We start from the raw sequence: 20,383 nt of genomic DNA, 5'->3' as shown, positions 1-20,383 counted from the left end.
AAATAGATCTGCAATGAACATTGTGGTACATGACTTTTTTTGAATTATGGCTTTCTCAGGGTATATGCCCAGTAGTAGGATTGCTGGGTCATATTGTAGTTCTATTTTTAGATTTTTAAGGAACCTCCATACTGTTCTCCATAGTGGCTGTATCAATTTACATTCTCACCAACAGTGCAAGAGTGTTCTGTTTTCTCCACACCCTCTCCAACATTTATTGTTTACACATTTTTTGATGATGGCCACTCTGACGGGTGTGAGGTGATACCTCATTGTAGTTTTGATTTGCATTTCTCTAATGATTAGTGATGTTGAGCATCTTTTCATGTGTTTGTTGGCAATCTGGTATCTGCTTTGGAGAAATATCTATTTAGGTCTTCTGCCCATTTCTGGATTGGATTGTTTGTTTTTTGGATATTCAGCTGAATGAGCTGCTTGTATATTTTGGAGATCAATCCTTTCTCAGTTCCTTCATTTGCAAATATTTTCTCCCTTTCTGAGGGTTGTCTTTCATCTTGTTTATGGTTTCCTTTGCAGTGCAAAAGCTTTGAAGTTTCATTAGGTCCCATTTGTTTACTTTTGTTTTTATTTCCATTTCTCTAGGAGGTGGGTCAAAAAGGATCTTGCTGTGATTTATGTCATAGGGTGTTCTGCCTATGTTTTCCTCTAAGAGTTTGATAGTGTCTGCCCTTAAATTTAGGTCTTTAATCCATTTTGAGTTTATTTTTGTGTATGGTGTTAGGGAGTGTTCAAATTTCATTCTTTTACATGTAGGTATCCAGTTTTCCCAGCACTGTTTATTGAAGAGGCTGTCTTTTCTCCATTGTATATTTTTCCCTCCTTTATCAAAAATAAGGTGTCCATATGTGCATGGGTTTATCTCTGGGCTTTCTATCCTGTTCCATTGATCTATATTTCTGTTTTTGTGCCAGTACCATGCTGTCTTTATTACTGTAGCTTTGTAGTATAGTCTGAAGTCAGGGAGCCTGATTCCTCCAGCTCTGTTTTTCTTTCTCAAGATTGCTTTGGCTATTCGGGGTCTTTTGTGTTTCCACACAAATTGTGAAATTTTTTGTTCTAGTTCTGTGAAAAATGCCATGGGTAATTTGATAGGGATTGCACTGAATCTGTAGATTGTTTTGGGTAGTATAGTCATTTTCACAATGGTGATTCTTCCAATCCAAGAACATGGTATATCTCTCCATCTGTTTGTATCATCTTTAATTTCTTTCATCAGTGTCTTATAGTTTTCTGAGTACAGGTCTTTTGTCTCCTTAGGTAGGTTTATTCCTAGGTATTTTATTCTTTTTGTTGCAGTGGTAAATGGGAGTGTTTCCTTAATTTCTCTTTCATATTTTTCATCATTAGTGTATAGGAATGCAAGAGATTTCAATGCATTAATTCTGTATCCTGCTACTTTACCAAATTCATTGATTGGCTCTAGTAGTTTTCTGGTAGCATCTTTAGGATTCTCTATGTATAGTATCATGTCATCTGCAAAGAGTGACAGTTTTACTTCTTCTTTTCTGATTTGGATTCCTTTTATTTCTTATTATTCTCTGATTTCTGTGGCTAAAACTTCCGAAACTATGTTGAATAATAGTGGTGAGAGTGGACAACCTTGTCTTGTTCCTGATCTTAGAGGAAATTATGTCAGTTTTTCACCATTGAGAACGATGTTTGCTGTGGGTTTGTCATATATGGCCTTTATTCTGTTGAGGTAAATTCCCTCTATGCCTACTTTCTGGAGGGTTTTTATCATAAATGGGTGTTGAATTTTGTCAAAAGCTTTTTCTGCATCTATTGAGATGATCATATGGTTTTTCTGCTTCAATGTGTTAATATGGTGTATCACATTGATTGAGTTTCATGTATTGAAGAATCCATATATTCCTGGGATAAACCCCACGTGATCATGTTGTATCATCCTTTTAATGTGTTGTTGGATTCTATTTGCTAGTATTTTGTTGAGGATTTTTGCATCTATATTCATCAATGATATTGGCCTGTAGTTTTCTTTCTTTGTGACATCTTTGTCTGGTTTTGGTATCAGGGTGATGGTAGCCTCGTAGAATGAGTTTGGGAGTGTTCCTCCCTCTGCTGTATTTCGGAAGAGTAGAAGGATAGGTGTTAGCTCTTCTCTAAATGTTTGATAGAATTCGCCTGTGAAGCCATCTGGTCCTGGGCTTTTGTTTGTTGGAAGATTTTTATCACAGTCTCACTTTCAGTGCTTGCAACTGGTCTGTTTATATTTTCCATTTCTTCCTGGTTCAGTCACAGAAGGTTATGCTTTTCTAAGAGTTTGTCCATTTATTCCAGGTTGTCCATTTTACTGGCATATAGTTGCTTGTAGTGATCTCTCACGTTCCTTTGTATGTCTCAGTGTCAGTTGTAACTTCTCCTTTTTCATTTCTAATTCTGTTGATTTGAGCCTTCTCCCTCTTTTTCTTGATGAGTCTGGCTAATGATTTATCAATTTTATCTTCTCAAAGAACCAGCTTTTAGTTTTATTAATCTTTGCTATTGTTTCCTTCGTTTCTTTTTCATTTATTTCTGAACTGATTTTTATGATTTCTTTCTTTCTGCTAACTTTGAGGGGGTTTTGTTCTTCTTTCTCAAATTGCTTTAGGTGTAAGGTTAGGTTGTTTATTTGAGATTTTTCTTGTTTCTTGAGGTAGTATTGTATTCCTATAAACTTCCCTCTTAGAACTGCTTTTGCTGCATCCCATAGGTTTTGGGTCATCGTGTTTTCATTGTCATTTGTTTCTAGGTATTTTTTGATTTCCTCTTTGATTTCTTCAGTGATCTCTTGGTTATTTAGTAGTGTATTGTTTAGCCTCCATGTGTTTGTATTTTTTACAGATTTTTTACTGTAATTCATATCTAGTCTCATAGCATTGTGGTCGGAATAGATACCTGATATGATTCAATTTTCTTAAATTTATCAAGGCTTGATTTGTAACCCAAGATATGATATCTCCTGGAGAAATTTCCATGAGCACTTGAGAAGAAAGTGTATTCTGTTGTTTTTGGATGGAATGTCCTATACATATCAATTAAGTCCATCTTGTATAATGTGTCATCTAAAGCTTGTGTTACCTTATTTATTTTCGTTTTGGATGATGTGTCCATTGGTGAAAGCGGGGTGTTAGAGTCCCCTGCTATTATTGTGTTACTGTCGATTTCCTGTTTTATGGCTGTTAGCATTTGCCTTATGTATTGAGGTGCTCCTATGTTGGGTGCATAAATATTTACAATTGTTATATCTTCTTGGATTGATCCCATGATCATTATGTAGTGTCCTTCTTTGTCTCTTGTAATAGTCTTTATTTTAAAGTCTATTGTGTCTGATATGAGAATTGCTACTCCAGCTTTCTTTTGATTTCCTTTTGCATGGAATATCTTTTTTCATCCCCTCACTTTCAGTCTGTATATGTCCCTAGGTCTGAAGTGGGTCTCTTGTAGACAGCATATATACGGGTCTTGTTTTTGTATCCATTCAGCCAGTCTGTGTCTTTTGGTGGCAGCATTTAATCCATTTACATTTAAGGTAATTATCGACATGTATGTTCTCATTACCTTTTTCTTAATTTTTGGGGTTTGTTATTTTAGGTCTTTTCCTTCTCTTGTGTCTCCTGCCTAGAGAAGTTCCTTTAGCATTTGTTGTAAAGCTGGTTCAGTGGTGCTGAATTCTCTTAGCTTTTGCTTGTCTGTAAAGCTTTTGATTTCTCCGTCAAATCTGAATGAGATCCTTGCTGGGTAGAGTAATCTTGGTTGTAGGTTTTTCTCTTTCATCACTTTAAATATGTCCTGCCACTCCCTTCTGGCTTGCAGAGCTTCTGCTGAAAGATCTGCTGTTAACCTTATGGGGATTCCATTGTATGTTATTTGCTGTTTTTCCCTTGCTGCTTTTAATATTTTTTCTTTGTAGTTAATTTTTGATAGTTTGATTAATATGTGTCTCGGTGTGTTTCTCCTTGGATTTATCCTGTATGGGACTCTCTGTGCTTCCTGGACTTGATTACCTATTTCCTTTCCCATATTAGGGAAGTTTTCAACTATAATCTCTTCAGATATTTTCTCAGTCCCTTTCTTTTTCTTTTCTTCTTCTGGGACCCCCATAATTCGAATGTTGGTGCATTTAATGTTGTCCCAGAGGTCTCTGAGACTGTCCTCAATTCTTTTCATTTTTTTTTCTTTATTCTGCTCTGCAGTAGTTATTTCCACTATTTTATCTTCCAGGTCACTTATCCGTTCTTCTACCTCAGTTATTCTGCTCTTGATTCCTTCTAGAGAATTTTTAATTTCATTTATTGTGTTGTTCGTCATTGTTTGTTTGCTCTTTAGTTCTTCTAGGTCCTTGTTAAATGCTTCTTGTATTTTCTCCATTCTATTTCCAAGATTTTGGATCATCTTTACTATCATTACTCTGAATTTTTTTTCAGGTAGACTGCCTATTTCCTCTTCATTTGTTTGGTCTCATGGGTTTTTACCTTGCTCCTTCATCTGCTGTGTGTTTCTCTGTCTTCTCATTTTACTTAACTTACTGTGTTTGGGGTCTCCTTTTTGCAGGCTGCAAGTTCGTAGTTCCCGTTGTTTTTGGTGTCTGTCCCCAGTGGCTAAGGTTGGTTCAGTGGGTTGTGTTGGCTTCCTGGTGGACGGGACTAGTGCCTGTGCTCTGATGGATGAGGCTGGATCTCGTCTTTCTGGTGGGCAGGACTGCATCCAGTGGTGTGTTTTGAGGTGTCTGTGACCTTATTTTGCTTTTAGGCAGCCTCTCTGCTAATGCGTGGGGTTGTGTTCCTGTCTTCCTAGTTGTTTGGCATGGGGTGTCCAGCACTGTAGCTTGCTGGTTGTTGAGTGAGCTGGGTCTTAGCGTTGAGATGGAGCTCTCTGGGAGAGCTTTTGCTGTTTGATAATATGTGGAGCTGGGAGGTCTCTGGTGGACCAATGTCCTGAACTTGCCTTTCCCACCTCAGAGGCACAGGCCTGAAACCCAGCCAGAGCACCAAGACCCTGTCAGCCACATGGCTCAGAAGAAAAAGGAGAAAAGAAGGAAAGAAAGAAAGAGAGAGAGAGAGAGAGAGAGAAGGAGGGAGGAGGGCGGAAAGAAGGAAAAGAAAATAAAAAGAAATAAAGCTACTAAAATAAAAAATTTAAAAGTAATAAAAAAAAGAAGAGAGCAACCAAACCAAAAAACAAATCCCCCAATGATAACAAGCTCTAAAAGCTATACTTAAAAAAAAAAAAAAAAAGGACAGACTGAACCCTGGGACAAATGGTAAAAGCAAAGCTATACAAACAAAATAACACAAAGAAGCACACACATACACACTCACAAAAAGAGAAAAAGGAAAAATATATGTATATCTATATATTAAAAATAAAGGTAGAGAGCAACCAAATCAATAAACAAATATACTAATGATAGTAAACTCTAAATACTAAAGTAAGATAAATTTAAAACCAGAAACGAGTCAGTTGCATACAGCAAACCCCATGTCTACAGTTGCTCCCAAAGTCCACCGCCTCAATTTTGGGATGATTGCTGTCTATTCAGGTATTCCAGAGCTGGAGGGTACATCAAGTTGATTGTGGAGATTTAATCCGCTGCTTCTGAGGCTGCTGGGACAGATTTCCCTTTCTCTTCTTTGTTCCCACAGCTCCTGGGGCTCAGCTTTGGATTTGGACCCGCCTCTGCGTGTAGGTCGCCAGAGGGCGTCTGTTCCTGCTCAGACAGGGCAGGGTTAAAGGAGCAGCTGATTAGGGGGCTCTGGCTCACTCAGGCCGGGGGGAGAGGGGTATGGAATGCAGGGTGAGCCTGCGGCGGCAGAGGCTGGAGTGATGTTGCACCAGCCTGAGGCACACCCTGTGTTCTCCCGGGGAAGTTGTCCCTGGATCATGGGACCCTGGCAGTGGCGGGCTGCCCAGGCTCCCAGAAGGGGAGGTGTGGGTAGTGCCCTGTGTTTGCACACAGGCTTCTTGGTGGCTGCAGCAGCTGCCTTAGCGTCTCATGCACGTCTCTGGGGTCCGCGCTGATAGCCGCGGCTCGCGCCCATCTCTGGAGCTTGTTTAGGCAGTGCTCTGAATCTCCTCTCCTGGTGCACCCTGAAACAATGGTCTCTTGCCTCTTCAGCAGCTCCAGACTTTTTCCCAGACTCCCTCCCAGCTAGCTGTGGTGCACTAGCCCCTTCAGTCTGTGTTCACACCGCCAACCCCAGTCTTCTCCCTGGGATCTGACCTCCGAAGCTGGAGCCTCAGCTCCCAGCCCCCACCTGCCCTGGCGGGTGAGCAGACAAGCCTCTCGGGCTGGTGAGTGCTGGTCGGCACTGATCCTCTGTGCGGGAATCTCTCCCCGCTTTGCCTTCCGCACCCTTGTTGCTGCGCTCTCTTCTGTGGCTCCGAAGCTCCCCGCTCCAACACCCGCAGTGTCCGCCCGCGAAGGGGCTTCCTAGTGTGTGGAAACTTTTCCTCCTTCACAGCTCCCTCCCCAAGATGCAGGTCCCGTCCCTATTCTTTTGTCTCTGTTTTTTCTTTTTTCTTTTGCCCTACCCAGGTACGTGGGGAGTTTCTTGCCTTTTGGGAGGTCTGAGGTCTTCTGCCAGCGTTCAGTAGGTGTTCTGTAGGAGTTGTTCCACGTGTAGATGTATTTCTGGTGTATCTGTGGGGAGGAGGGTGATCTCCATGTCTTACTCCTCCACCATGCTGAAGGTCTCCCCCCCACTTGGTTTTTAAGAAGGTTTTTTTTTTTCCCTTGCTATAGAAAATTTCAAGGCTGTATAAATGAGGTGAGAAGAGTGTAACGAACCCCCATGTGTCCATCACCCACCTGCAACAGTTATCAACTTGGGGCCACTCTTGCTTCATCTACACTACTACCTCCAGCCCACTGGGCCATTTTGGAAGCACACCCAGACAGCATACCATTTCATTCATAAATATTTCAGTATGTAGCTCTAAACTAGAAAGATCTTTTTTGATAACCACAATACCACTTTTTAAAGTGTGGTTCTCAAATTGCTTCCTGTAGAAGCATCTGTGGTGCTATTTAAAATGCAGATTTCTGGACCTCACCAAGTCAGACATTCTGGGAGTGAGTCCCAGTCACCAGCACTTTCTTTTTCTTTTGCCTCTGCCAGGTATTTTTTAAATGGTGGTAAAATGTACATAACCTAAAATGGACCATTTTAACCCTTTTTAAGTGTACAGCTCATTGATATTAAGTCCATTGAATTGTTGTGCAACCGTCACCACCATCCATCTCCAGAATTTCTCATCGTCACCAACCCCAACTCTGTACCCACTAAACACTGACTCCCCACCCTCCTATTCCTACCCCCAGCCCCTGGTAATCTCTGTTCTACTTCCATCTCTGTGGATTTGTCAGCAGCGTTTTTGGCAAGCACGCTGGGTGACTGGGGGTGGGGTGCATCCACATTTGGGAACCATTGGGTCAGATAGTCCTGAGGGTCCCTTTTAAGTTCTGAAAATACGGTTTGTTTTACTTAACTGGAAAAGGCCCATATCGTGTAAGCTTAGCAGGTTCCAGCCCCGTATCCATCCCCAAGCCTGCATGAACTGTCAGCCCCACCCGACTCTGCTGGTGGCTCTTCCAGTCCGTATTCACTGTGCAAAGCTGGTTCACCCTTTCCTCCTGTAGGACACCACTTCTTTCTTCCCATCATGGAAAACCGAGGCCCCAGCACCTGTTCCCGGGTCTGAGCGGCTGCCTCCCTCCACCTTCCTCCCTGTTTCCCTCTGTGGTCTCTCTGCAATTTTCCTTTATAATTCACACTGTCTGGCAGCTTCTGGCCTGTTCCTGGCTGTCTAGTGTGAAGTTTATGGTTTCCTCCTACCACTTCTGACTCTAGTCATTCCCTTGATTTCCAAACAAAACCACAACATATCTCAGCTTCCAGTTCATCCTTTTATTACCCCTGTCTCTTGTGGTTTGGGGGTGCTTGCTTGTTGACAGTGAGCTGTATTTCAGATCCCTTGAGGAAAGCCTCCCAAACCCTCCTGGAGGAGCTAAATATTTCTGCCTCTGTGGTTAACTATGGCCCGAGCTCTGAATTTACATAGAAAGTGGATGTTCAAAAGGCTTTTCTTTTTAATTAGAAAAATAAAAATTATAGCTCATAAAGCTAAGCCAGGGAACTGCAGTTTTGACCTTCTTAACTTTCAGCTGTGGAATGTGTTGACAGTTGATACAGTTCATTGTTGTTTTAAAAGTTCTTCCCTGGAGCCTTCCTAGTTTTTCTACGGGATTCATAACACTTCCTTAGCCATGCTGCCCTCCCTCCCATTTTTCATATCTGAGAACCAAGGATTTAGAACACTTTGTGTATTTTCTTCACGGCTATTTTAGCTTCTGCATTTGTGCTATTTGTATTTGCTAAAATCAAATTAGGTTATGTTTCAGGCAGCTGTTTTTCTCACAATAGCAGCAGTAAACAACGAATATTGAGGACTTCTTTTGTGCCAGACTGTGTTCTAAGTGTTCCATGTGGATTAACTGATTTAATTCTCCCAATGACCCCATAAGGAGGCATTATTATTCGCTTCATTTTAGGGATGAGGGAACAAAGGCCTAGATTAAGGAATTATCCAACATTTCAGAGCTATTAAGTGGTGGATGGCGATTCTCTGGCATGGGATACTAGGAAGAGCTCCAACTTTATGTTAGGAGACCTGAATTCAAGTCTCTCCCATCCTTAGGTTGGTCTAATAGGGCAGATAGAGAAGTTAGTGATTATATTACAGTATTGTAAGGCTTAGGGGGTCAGGGATGGCTTCCTGGGAGAGGTGGTACATGAAATGATGCCCTAAGATGTACACAGATGTCAGAACAGCATGTCAGGTATCGAGGTTGCATGTTGGCCAACTGGCTTGTGGGGGCCGCACCTGGACATTGAGGTACTAAGCATGGAGAGGGGGCTGGAGGAGAAGTAGGTGGTAATGGCAGCTAGGAAAGTAAGCAAGTCTTGGAGGTCTTCCATGGTTCATAAAGGAATTTGGACTTCATCTGGAGGCCATGAGAGCCATTTAAGGATTTTTAACAAGTGATGTAATCACGATTACATTTTTAGAGAGATCTTTCTGGATGTCTGCAGTTTGTTTCTAATTATTTACTATGATAAATAAAACTGCAGCAAATCTCAAATTGCCCATCTCTTCATCTCTAATGGTCTTCTTGGGACACATTTGCTGGGGTGGAATTTCTGGGCCAGAAGATAGGCACGTTCAAGGTATTTAATTTCTACTGTCAAATTTCCTTTTTAAAATTTAAACCAAAGATACTATAGTGTTCAGGCAGTGCTGAATCTTGTTTTGTTTTTTGTTTTTCCCCCATAGTAATTTTAAAATGAAATTCTCATTAAATTGGAGGGGATCTTTTGTGCATTTTTTTCTGGGAGATTATACAGATGGCATACTCTCTAAGACCCTCTATATTTAAGGATGCCTTTCTTATACCCTCAAATGAGCAGGAATATGAACTCTTGTTTAATAAGCTATCTTCTTTTTTTTCCTTAAAACTGTGGACATATGGCTCTGGATATTGAAAAGGAAACATTTGCGCCTAAACTGTCCTTCCTCCTTGTGTTGTGAACCATTTTTTTTTTTTCTGCTTAGATATAAGATTTTCCCCATATACTTAAAATTAGAGGATTTTTCTAGAATAAGTCCAGGTTCTATTTTCTTTTCAATAATTTTGGTAAACAGTGAGGGCTTTTAAGACATAGATTCAAATCTTTCTTGGGTGCATGAAAGTTTTCTTCTGTTGTATTTGTGCCTCTTTTCTGTTATTTTTCTTATTTATTCTAAAGGTTCACCAACTGTCTGTATTGCATCTCTTCTCTATTTTTAACATGTGATATTTCCCCCCACCTCTTTGTCTTTTTTCCTCCATGTTTTGGAAGCACACCTCCCCTTCAAACAAAAGCACTTGCCGTCCTCCTCATTGAATGTATTTCGTCCTATTCATTTGGATTTTCTCCTGTCATAGAGCAAACTTTGCATTATTTTTGTATTTTTCAGTCTTTTCTCAACCAAGCCAGAGGTTTTTTTTCCAGCCATGTTTTGACTCCTTAACCCCATCATTTATCTTTTGTTTTGTAGAATGCTTCCTTGAATTTTATTGTCATTAAATTTTAAGGAGATGCTATACATTTCCTTCTGTTTCTGATAATATTTTCCCCAAAATATGCTTTTCTTTCACTAATACAGTGAAGAGCGAAGAATTATTTTATCAAGTGGGTATTGGTGTTTGTTTATTCATTTTTGAAATAAGAAAAGTAAATGCCCCCAAATAGTATTGTTGAATTTTCCTGGCATCCTTTTATTGTCATCTTGGATGATCTGAAAATGCATCTCTCACCTATGATCTCTCACTGCTGAGGCAGGGTAAGATAACGCCAGTAGCTACTTTGTAATCTTTGACAAATTACCCTCAGTTTCCTCATCTGTAAAATGGGAATAATAACAATACTTCCTGATGGGGTTGTTGTTATGAGTAAATGATAAAATATATGTGAAGTACATAGAACAGTATCTCACACGAATAATAATGCAATTAATGTTAGTTGTCATTTTTTATTGTGTTGTAATTATTGAACTTTTCACTCTGACATCTCATTTAATCCTTACCTAACCCCATTAGGTTGGTACCATTACTGTTCCTATTTTACAGAAAATTATGGCCTTTGTATTTGAATAACAATTTGACTGGACATAATATTCTTGGGACCCAGATTCTCTCTCTCAAAACTTTTGCTCCATCCTTTTCTGGTTTTGAATGTTGTGAGTCTGAAGTCCACCTGACTTTTTATTCTTATAAGGGACTTTTTTTGTAATGCTTATACAATTCTTTCTTCATCCTCAAAGTTTTACTTTTTTAAGCCAGCTATATTCATCTACACAAACATAGTGCGTTAAGACAACACAAATTTATTATCTCACCGTTCTGTAGCTCAGAAACCCAATAGATTCAACTGGTTTCTCTGGATCCCACGAGGCTAAAATCAAGATGTCTGTCAGCCTGAACGCTTCTCCGAAGGCCCTAGGGTGGACTCCACTCCAGGCTCATTCAGGGAGTTGGCAGAATTCGGGCACATGCAGTTGCAGAGCTGAAATCTCCATTTCCTTGCTGGCTGTTGGCCAGGAGTTGTTCTCAACTTCTGGAGGCCTCCTACATTCCTCAGCTCCTGGCCTCTTCCATCTTGGAACCAGGAACAGCGGGCTGAGTACCTCTCATGCTTTGAATCTCTCTTGCCTCTTGTTCTGCTGCATCTCTCTAACTCCAGCCAGAGAATTTTTTCTGTTTTTAAGGACTCATATGATTAGATTAGGCCCACTAGGATAATCTCCCTATCTTGAGGTCATAACCTTAATCACATCTGCAAAATCCCTTTTGCAATGTAAGGTAACATATTCATAAATTCTAGGAATTAGGGTGTGGACATCTCTGGGGGGGGGCATTATTCTGCTGAAAGCTCTAGGTTTTTATGTGAATCATTTTTTCATCACTTTTTCCTGGAAGACAGCGTACCTTTCCAAGCTGTATTTTAGGCACATTTTTCGCATATTTTATTTGTGAACACTTTTTTTCTGTTTCATCTGTTGAAACCTCTACTTGAAGAATCCAGTTGTCTTCAATATTGGATTATTTAGGTTCTCTCTCATTTTATCTCTAAAAACTGCATTGAAAATCAATTTTAGAGAGGTATAATTTACATACAAACACTGTCTATTCAAAGTGATGAGTTTTAACAGATGTACACAACCGTAAAACCCCAGCCCCATTCATGATACAAAACATTCCCATCACCCCAAAAGCTTCCTTTGCAGGCCATCCCTCCTTTCACCCCTCTAATTGCTTTAAAAGCTTCTCTTTCTCTCTCTCTCAACACTGCATTCACTTCCAAGTCTTGCTTCTATGTCATTAATTTGATTTTCAGCTATATTTCTTCTGTTTTTCTTCTTAGTTCTGAATTATTTGTTAGTTTCTAATAATGTTATGTTTCATAGTTTGTTTCTTCAGCTCTATAGTTTTCCATTTTATTCTGTTGTTTTGTCATCTTGTGTCTAAGCTCTCATGTTAGTGAATTGCTCTTCTTTTAAGTTCTTCTGTTGTGCAAAGACATAGGGAACATGCTCTGTTTCTCTGGTTTTGTTGTGCCCAGACATTGCTCTTCAAATGCTTGTGTGCAACTGCGCTCCATTCTTTTCTTTAAAAAAAATTACTGTGGGAGAGAAACAAAAACAAAACAAGATTCAGAACTGCATGAACACTATACTGTCTTTCCTTTAAATAAAAAATAATACATAGAAGAAGATCATGCTAGAAGATGCATACATTTTGGAGTTGCTGTGGCTCCCCACATCACCTCCCCCAAATCATTCATGGCTAATTTGGACAGCTCTGACATTTGTTTTTTAAGAAGACCCTTAAAAGGATCTTTGAAAACCAACTTGAGGAAATTCCCAGGTGGTACAGTGGTTAGGACTCTGTGCTTTCACTTTTGAGGGCCCGGGTTCTATCCCTGGTCTGGTAACTAAGATCCCACCATCCCCCCAATTTTTTTTAATTAAAAAATTGAACAGAAAAACAACTCGAAAGATCCAGGACACCTAGAAAAATATCAAGTGTAACCATCATTTGCCCTGTTGGGAATTGAGGTGAGCCTTCCTCTCAGGATTCTGAATCTACAAGACACAGGAGTCCAGTCTGAATGAAAAAAATCTACTTCCCATTCAAACATAATCCCAGATTTTAAGTTTTTATTACAAAGGCAAAAAGAGAAAAATATTAATGATCATAGAAGTACCGCATTCATATGGTTAGAAAGTTCAAACATTTTAAAGCTGCAAAACAAAAAGTAAAAGCCTCCCTTTACACACTCCAGTTCCCAACTCTTGCAATTGCTTCCTGAAAAGAGAAATTATATGTAAATCAGCATATATAGACATATAGCTATAAATATATACTATATATAGTATATACACTATATATGTGTATATATATGCCCTTTTGTGTATTTAGACAAAAGATCATAGTATATATATCCCACACTTATTTCATTTAACAGTCTTCAAGAGAAGACTATTCCTTATCAATCATATAGACTCACCTCCTTCTTTTAAATGACCTCATCTTATTACATTCTATGGATGCATCATCTTAAATTTAATCAGTCTCCTCCTTTCCAGTTCTACCGTGGGAAAGCAACAAGCAGAGAGTAAACATGCAAATATTACTCCAATACCACTCCATCCTGAGAAGTTAAGCAAAACCTTTCATGGAAAATGAGGATTAGAGAATAGAGTTTCCCACTAACAATTTTCAACCCAGGAAACAAAAATGCGGAAAGGGAGGAGTTATTGATATTTCTTTATTGCTCGTCTAAAGCAATGGTGTTTCAATTCTGCTGATTGGTATGGACTGTTGTGTACAACTGTAATGAAGCCTTATCTAGGGAAAGAAGCTTAAATGACTCTGAGAGACCCTTGTAACCATATCATTCTGAGATTTTAAACATTAAGCCTTGGAACTGCGTTTTAAGCAAACATCTCAGCAGCATTTTCTGAAGTTAGTTAGTACAACATTATCCCATGAATAGAGGCGTATATTCACTTAAGTTTAGGAAATGATGCCCATCATATTCCCCTCTTAAATATGTATGGTATGCATTCATATCATAGTTTTTGGAAAAGTTTTGCAGTAAATAAACCTATTCAACCTTATCGAAAGCAAAGTTTCCCAGACTTATTCTATTACCGCACTCTTTCCAGCCTATTACTTGTTAATATCTTACGATGCAAATGTTCCTTCAGAGTATCTTTAAAATATATGTCCCTATTGAATCTATGTTTTAAATTCAGTGCAGGAATCAGTAAACATTTTATGTAAAGAGCCAGATAATAACTATTTTAGGTTTTGCAGACCAAACAGTCCATATTGCAAATACTCAGCTCTGCCGTGTAACACAAAAGCAGCCGTAAACAATGGGTGAACAAGTGATCGTGGCTGTATTCAGTAAATCTTTAATTATGGACACACATTGAATTTTATGTCATTTTCACATGACACAAAATATTATCCTTCTTTTTTTTCCCCCCAGCCATTGAAAATTATAAAAATCATTCTTAACAGGTAGGCTGGATTTGACCTTTGTAGGCCTTTGGTCTATAGACCAAAGGGTGACACCCTGTGATTAGTGGATAATGATTCAGGATAAGAAATAAATGCTTTATTCAGTCAGATTGGGCAACACCTGGGATATTTTCAAGAAGATTCAGAAGTTTTGTGTATTTATATATTAAATAGAAAAGAATATTAAAGCTTCATCCACTCTTCAGAAGGCATTTGTTATCCTACAGTTTAGCTCCTAAATATCGAGACATTTTAATAAAACTCTGCCTGTTAAGAAAGGGTAAGCTCAATAAAGATTTCTTGAATAAATACTGGTGAACATCTCCATATTATAAAAGAAATCAGAGTAGAAATGATCTCTACACAATGGTTTATTTATTACCAGATCTTAAAGAAAACTGTTTAGTGATGATCTGCAAAGGTCAGAGCACAGAATTTGAATTATAAAATGGGTACAAAAGTTCAATGTATCTCTGGTGCAGATTTCTTTCCATGGCTGACGGGGTTGGAACATTTGTCAGCGACACCTTTTTGAGCACCAACAAAAGGACAGCATTCCAAATATATTGAATTCCCTCTGGATGAAGTTACTTTTTTCCTTCATAGGATGCTTGTCGCTCCTTTTGTGGCCTCTCTTGAATGACTGCCCGTGTCCTCCCCCCACCCGGGGCTCCCCCGTTTCACGCAGGTTCATTCCAGAGCCCTGGTCCGCCTGCAGCACCACGTGTGGGCCGGGCGTTCAGGTGCGAGAGGTGAAGTGCCGCGTGCTCCTGACGTTCACGCAGACGGAGACCGAACTACCCGAGGAAGAGTGTGAAGGCCCCCGGCTGCCCACCGAGCGGCCCTGCCACCTGGAACCCTGTGATGAGAGCCCCACCTCCCGTGAGCTGGCCGCCTCCCAGCAGGAGCAGGACAGCGAGATGACTTACGACTGGGAGTACGCTGGGTTCACCCCTTGCACCGCCACGTGTTTGGGAGGTATGTGATTTTTTTGTTTAAGGGACGGTTAGGTCTTGGATTGCGGATGGTTTGAGAAATCACTAAATCGGGTAAGCCAGATATGCAAATTAGCAGAAATCAAAAGGAGGTTAAGGTTGAATAATTGAAAACTATGCCTTTTCTTTCTTTCAGTTTTCATCGTGATTATTCTAGAAAGATAAAGGACTAGTGGCACTGTAGCCTGTGCTCCTTGGCCTAAGCATCCGCCTGAGATGGAGCGAGAGGTCACTGATTAATAGAGAATAAATAGGAAAATGCAGAAATGATTAGTTAAGGCAATCTTGTGCATAAAACAGAATTACAGATCGAGGCAGCCTGGGATTGCCCTGTCTGATGCAACTCTTGGTCAGAAGCCATCCTTAGAAAATATTTAGGTCCATACCTGCACATTGGACCGGAAACCAGTGCAGAGCACACTGGTCACCATGATTTATGTGTGTACGTGTGGGGTAACATGCATAGCCAGGGGACCCTGTTAGGATTAGGAAGTGGTAATATAGTCAGGGGACCCCACTGGGGTGGAAGTTGGCCCCAAGGTGCTTTAAGCATTCCAGGATCCAAAAGGAAGTGGATGAGCGGGCGTGGGAGTCCGGATAGTCATTCTCTCTCTGTTGGAAGGAAAAAGACAGAAATAATCAATGGGAAACCTAGATCCTCTACTAACATGAAGGAGACTCATCTCATCAGGAATCCAGGCCCCTGACATCCTATCACTGACTCTTGACTGTGCCTTCCTGCCAGCTGTCATGGCTAAAGTTGGGGGCTAGAAATGCTCTGACTTCAGTCCCAGCCAACGGTGGACAAGATAAGGAAGCTATTGCCTTAGGAGGCAGTTGGCTCAAGAGCAGGCTCCACTCCTCCTGGCGGCCCCGCGCCCATTAGGAGCTCCCGATCGGGTCTTAGAGCTCGTGGACCAGTCATTGTGCCCAAGCCTCTCCTCTTTTGCCCCTCAGGCTCTTGAGGACATTCTCAATCCTTGCCATCCAATCACTGTGACTTCATGGTATCTGTCTTTCTCCTTTCTTGTCTAATCAACCTGTAAACCCACCTATCCTAGACACCAGCCTGTCAATAGCCCCAGATGAGGTGGTGTGTGCTTTACCCCCAGGTTTCAGCTCAGCTACTGCCTTTCGCCTGGAGGTACACATGTGCAAGTTAGGAGAAGAACCCTTATCTGCCTCCAGATTCTCTCTATCTCTTACTTGCTTCTCCCTGGTTCCTAGAAGCCCATCCCAACTAGCCAGGAACTTAGCCTGGTTCACCCTAAATGTCTGCTGTGTCTCTTCCCTTCCGGGCATGTAAGTCTCAGTTATCTGCACACTGCCACATGTCTGCTGTTGCCCCAAAACCTAACTACTGCTCCCTCTGGGTTCAGGGTCCTGGCCACGTCTTTTGTTATATCTTGGAAACCTTAAGACTGATATGCCCTTGGCAATCTGGGAGCTAGTACTTTCTTGATGAATCTGGGGAAACCCTCTAGAGATAGTCACTGGGATGCAAAAATGTTCTCCTATTCAATTGCAATTATAGATGTCTGGAACTTTCTACTACATGACTACAGAACGCAGCTATCTCTACCACTTCTGAGCCACTACATTGCTGTATTTTCACCAGAGACTTGGAGATTTGCCTTTCAATATGAGAGCAGAAATAAGCCCTGCTATTGCTTGCATCCCCCAAAACTACTGTGTTAATCTCAGGCTTTTTAAATACTGCCATTGATAGAATTACTGTTGCATCTAGTACTCTGTCATCCTTGACTTCAGTTCTTTTCCTGACCGGGAAGGCCCTCTCCAGATGGGAAAATATGGCTTGTTGGAACTCAGCAGGCTACTAGGAGTTGCCCAAGGAAAATTGACCAGGTAAATTCTGATTCAGCTGGGAGAGTCTATTAGACCTCATTTTTGGAGCCTGGTGCCAAAATGTTAGGATCTGCGGTGTTCCCAGTGTCCACTAAGACAGCCCTAGTTTCCACCTCCAGCATGCCTGGATCCCCCTGGAATGATTTTCTGTTTTTTGGGTAACAACTTTATTAAGCTATTAATTCACATACCATACGATTTATATATTTAAAGTATACAATTTGGTGTCTTTAAGTATATTCACCAACTTGTGCAGCCATCATCACGATCAGTTTTAGAAAGAACACTTTCCCCCCAAAAGAACCCTGTATCCTTAAGAAATCACTCCCCATTTTCCCTCAAGCCCCCATTTCCCTGCTAGCAGCAGCCTCTGGCAACTACTAATCTACTTTCTATTTATTCTGGACATTTCATGTAAATGGAATCACACAATAAGTGATCTTCTGTGACCCCTTTCTTTAACTTAGGGTGTTTTCAGTGTTCATCCGTGTTGTAGCATGAGTCAGTACTTCATTGGTTTTTAGGACTGAATACTATTCCATTGTATGGCTATATCACATGTCGCCATTCACCAGTTAAATTTGGATTATTTGCATGTCTTTGGTATTATGAAAACTACTGCTCTGAACATTCATGTTCACACTTTTGTATGGACATATGTCTTCATTTCTCTTGGGTATATACTTAGGAGTAATAGCATGACCAGGATCTGTTTCAAACATAAAAGTTTTTGTGAAACTTGACCAATGCAGTTTATCCTTATGGGCACTGTGGACCTTTTGGCCTATTGTGAGGAGAAAACTGCCTTGCTCATGTTAGAAATGCATTTCAGTATTCAGATGGTTGATGGGAAGGTGTCCATTTATTTCTCACATCCTCTTGTGTATCTGGAATGCATTTTACATATTTTAATAGCCCTCAACTTGGTAATCTTTCAACTTTCAGTTAAACAGGATTTAGCCTTGTGAGGGTGCCTTGAGCTGTGTAATTAAGAATTAGATCATTAAGATGAACCTTGGATACCCACTAACCCAAATTTTACAGTTGGGGAAGCTGAGGGTCAGAGGGCATCACACAGTCCAAAACAGAAAACGAACAGCTTAATTGTTGTTCTTTAGAGAGGGTTGATTGAACTGTCAGCGCTTATAATAAGCTTCTTAACTTTGTAAAAGTAATGTTTTTAATTTCTTGGGTTCAAGCTTAAAATTTCCTTTTAAATACATAACTAAATTCTATTAAAACTGGAAAGCTTGGAGGATTATAAAATCCTCTGTAAATGCAGGAAACCAGACACCTGCTCTGTGCTAGACTCCATGCTCTTCACTTGCTTCTGGGCTCAGGATCAGGGTATAAAATGAAGGCATAGTCCTTGTCCTGATGGAGTGCAGCTTTTGGTCATTTCGGCTTTACTGTCTCTACTTCATTACTTATAGGCGGTGATACTTGCCTCTCTGTGATCCATTTTAATGTGGTTTTAGAGGCTTGGCCTCTACAAGTCCACTTATGTGTGGTTTTGAATGTGGGTTTTTAACCCTCACCCTGGATAATAGGCAGGGTAAGTCTGCAGTGACTGAAAACCACAGGAAAGTAGAATTTCCACAGGCATATAGTTATTTCTTCAACATTCCTGTTTCTGTAGAAAAATAAGATATGCAAATTATAGATTTCCAAAAAGATAAACTTTCGGTCACATCTTTTTTTTGTGGGGGGATACGCGGGCCTCTCACTGTTGCGGCCTCTCCCGCTGCGGAGCACAGCCTCCAGACGCGCAGGCTCAGTGGCCATGGCTCACGGGCCCAGCCGCTCCGCGGCATGTGGGATCTTTCCGGACCGGGGCATGAACCTGTGTCCCCTGCATCGGCACGCGGACTCTCAACCACTGCGCCACCAGGGAAGCCCACAGTCACATCTTGATATTGTGTATTTGTATATTCTAACTTGCCTTCACATCATACAGGAAATAAAAGTAAATCCGTTTGTTGTCATTACCAATGATTAAGAACGTTTTACAAATCTGCTTTCATACTGGAGTGGCAACAGAGAATTCTTTTTCAATTCCCAAAAGTATGAAGCATGCAGACGTATTCAATTTCCATCTTCCAGAGTGTGTGTATGTATGTATGTATACAGCATTGTGTTGTGTGTGTATGTGTATGTGTGTGTGTGTATGTGTGCGTGTGTACATACATGTACATTCTAGAAGTTATGCTTACCTTTTTAATACCCTCTGGTAAGGTTTTGTAATTTACTACCTCATAAACATTCCTCACTAAAGTTTTCTTTGGTATCTTATATTATTTGTTGCATTTATGACCTTTCATTTTCACCCTTGTATTTTCTAAAAGCACAGGCTAGTAGCATACACATGGACTTTGAGGCCTGGCCCCATTTTTGAACCCTAGTTCTTCCACTCCCTTTAGGCTAGTTATTTAAGTTTATAGAGGTTTATTTTTGTAAAATGAGAAGAGCCGTATCTACCTTATTAGGATTAATGAAAGGATTAACTGTTATTCTTTTTTTTTTTAAACATCTTTATTGGACTATAACTGCTTTACAGTGGTGTGTTAGTTTCTGCTTTATAACAAAATAAATCAGCTGTACATATACATATATCCCCATATATTACTCAGCCATAAAAAGAAACGAAATTAACTGTGATTCTTAAACAAGGTTATGTTGGAGAGGTGTTTAATCACAGTGCCTGACACATGGTATACGATAAATGTTGGTGGGATGATTGTTTTATGATATAATAATAATAGGTTATTCATCTTATATTAGAATACTGTTTTTTTCCCCTTTTTTAAAAAAATCTGACTAAACTGCTGAAGCCCTTAATGCATCTAACAGTTTCCGAGTGCATTCTTTTGAATTCTTCAAGTAAATAATCATCTGCAATTAATGATGATTTTTCTCTTTCCATTTCCAATAGTTATTTATCTTGTTTATGTTTTATATCTTACTGCATTGTCCAGAATTTCAAAAACGATAGTAAATAATGTGGATAATGCTAACTTTGCCTTGGTCTTGACATTAGCGGGAATCTCTCTATTGTTTCATTCAAAAACAACAGCTTATAAATGTTTAGTGCACGTTTCTTTGTGCCAAGCACTTGGCTAGGTGATATGGACTCAGTAGTTCCTACCTCTGGAACTCAAATCTAGTGAGGGAAATGTGTTACTCACATAATCACACACACATGTATGTAAAGTTACAGCTGGTTATAGCAGCTACAGAAGAAGTATGTGGTGCTGTGAAAGCACATAATAGGAGGAATTTGACCTAATTAGGGAAGTCAGGGAAATCTTCCCTAAGAACAATTACACTCGAACTTAAATGTGAAAGGTGAGGAATTAATTAAGCAAAAGAG

General features: G+C 40.2%; 1 protein-coding gene across 8 annotated transcripts in view; it reads left to right on the top strand.

Moving 5' to 3' along the window:
* Positions 1-20,383, top strand: part of ADAMTSL3 (ADAMTS like 3) — a 384,689-nt gene that overhangs the window by 239,716 nt on the left and 124,590 nt on the right. For all 8 annotated transcript variants that reach the window (XR_007476023.1, XR_007476024.1, XM_049706862.1 and 5 more), the window contains one exon: positions 14,841-15,130. Coding sequence is in view for 6 of the 8 variants with exons in the window: in XM_049706862.1 (XP_049562819.1) it covers positions 14,841-15,130 (290 nt within the window). In the remaining 2 variants the exon portion in view is untranslated. The remainder of the gene's footprint in view (positions 1-14,840; positions 15,131-20,383) is intronic.

The sequence above is a fragment of the Orcinus orca genome, chromosome 2 (genome assembly GCF_937001465.1).
Source record: "Orcinus orca chromosome 2, mOrcOrc1.1, whole genome shotgun sequence".
Lineage (NCBI taxonomy): Eukaryota > Metazoa > Chordata > Mammalia > Artiodactyla > Delphinidae > Orcinus > Orcinus orca.
This window is presented reverse-complemented; position numbering and strand designations above follow the sequence as displayed.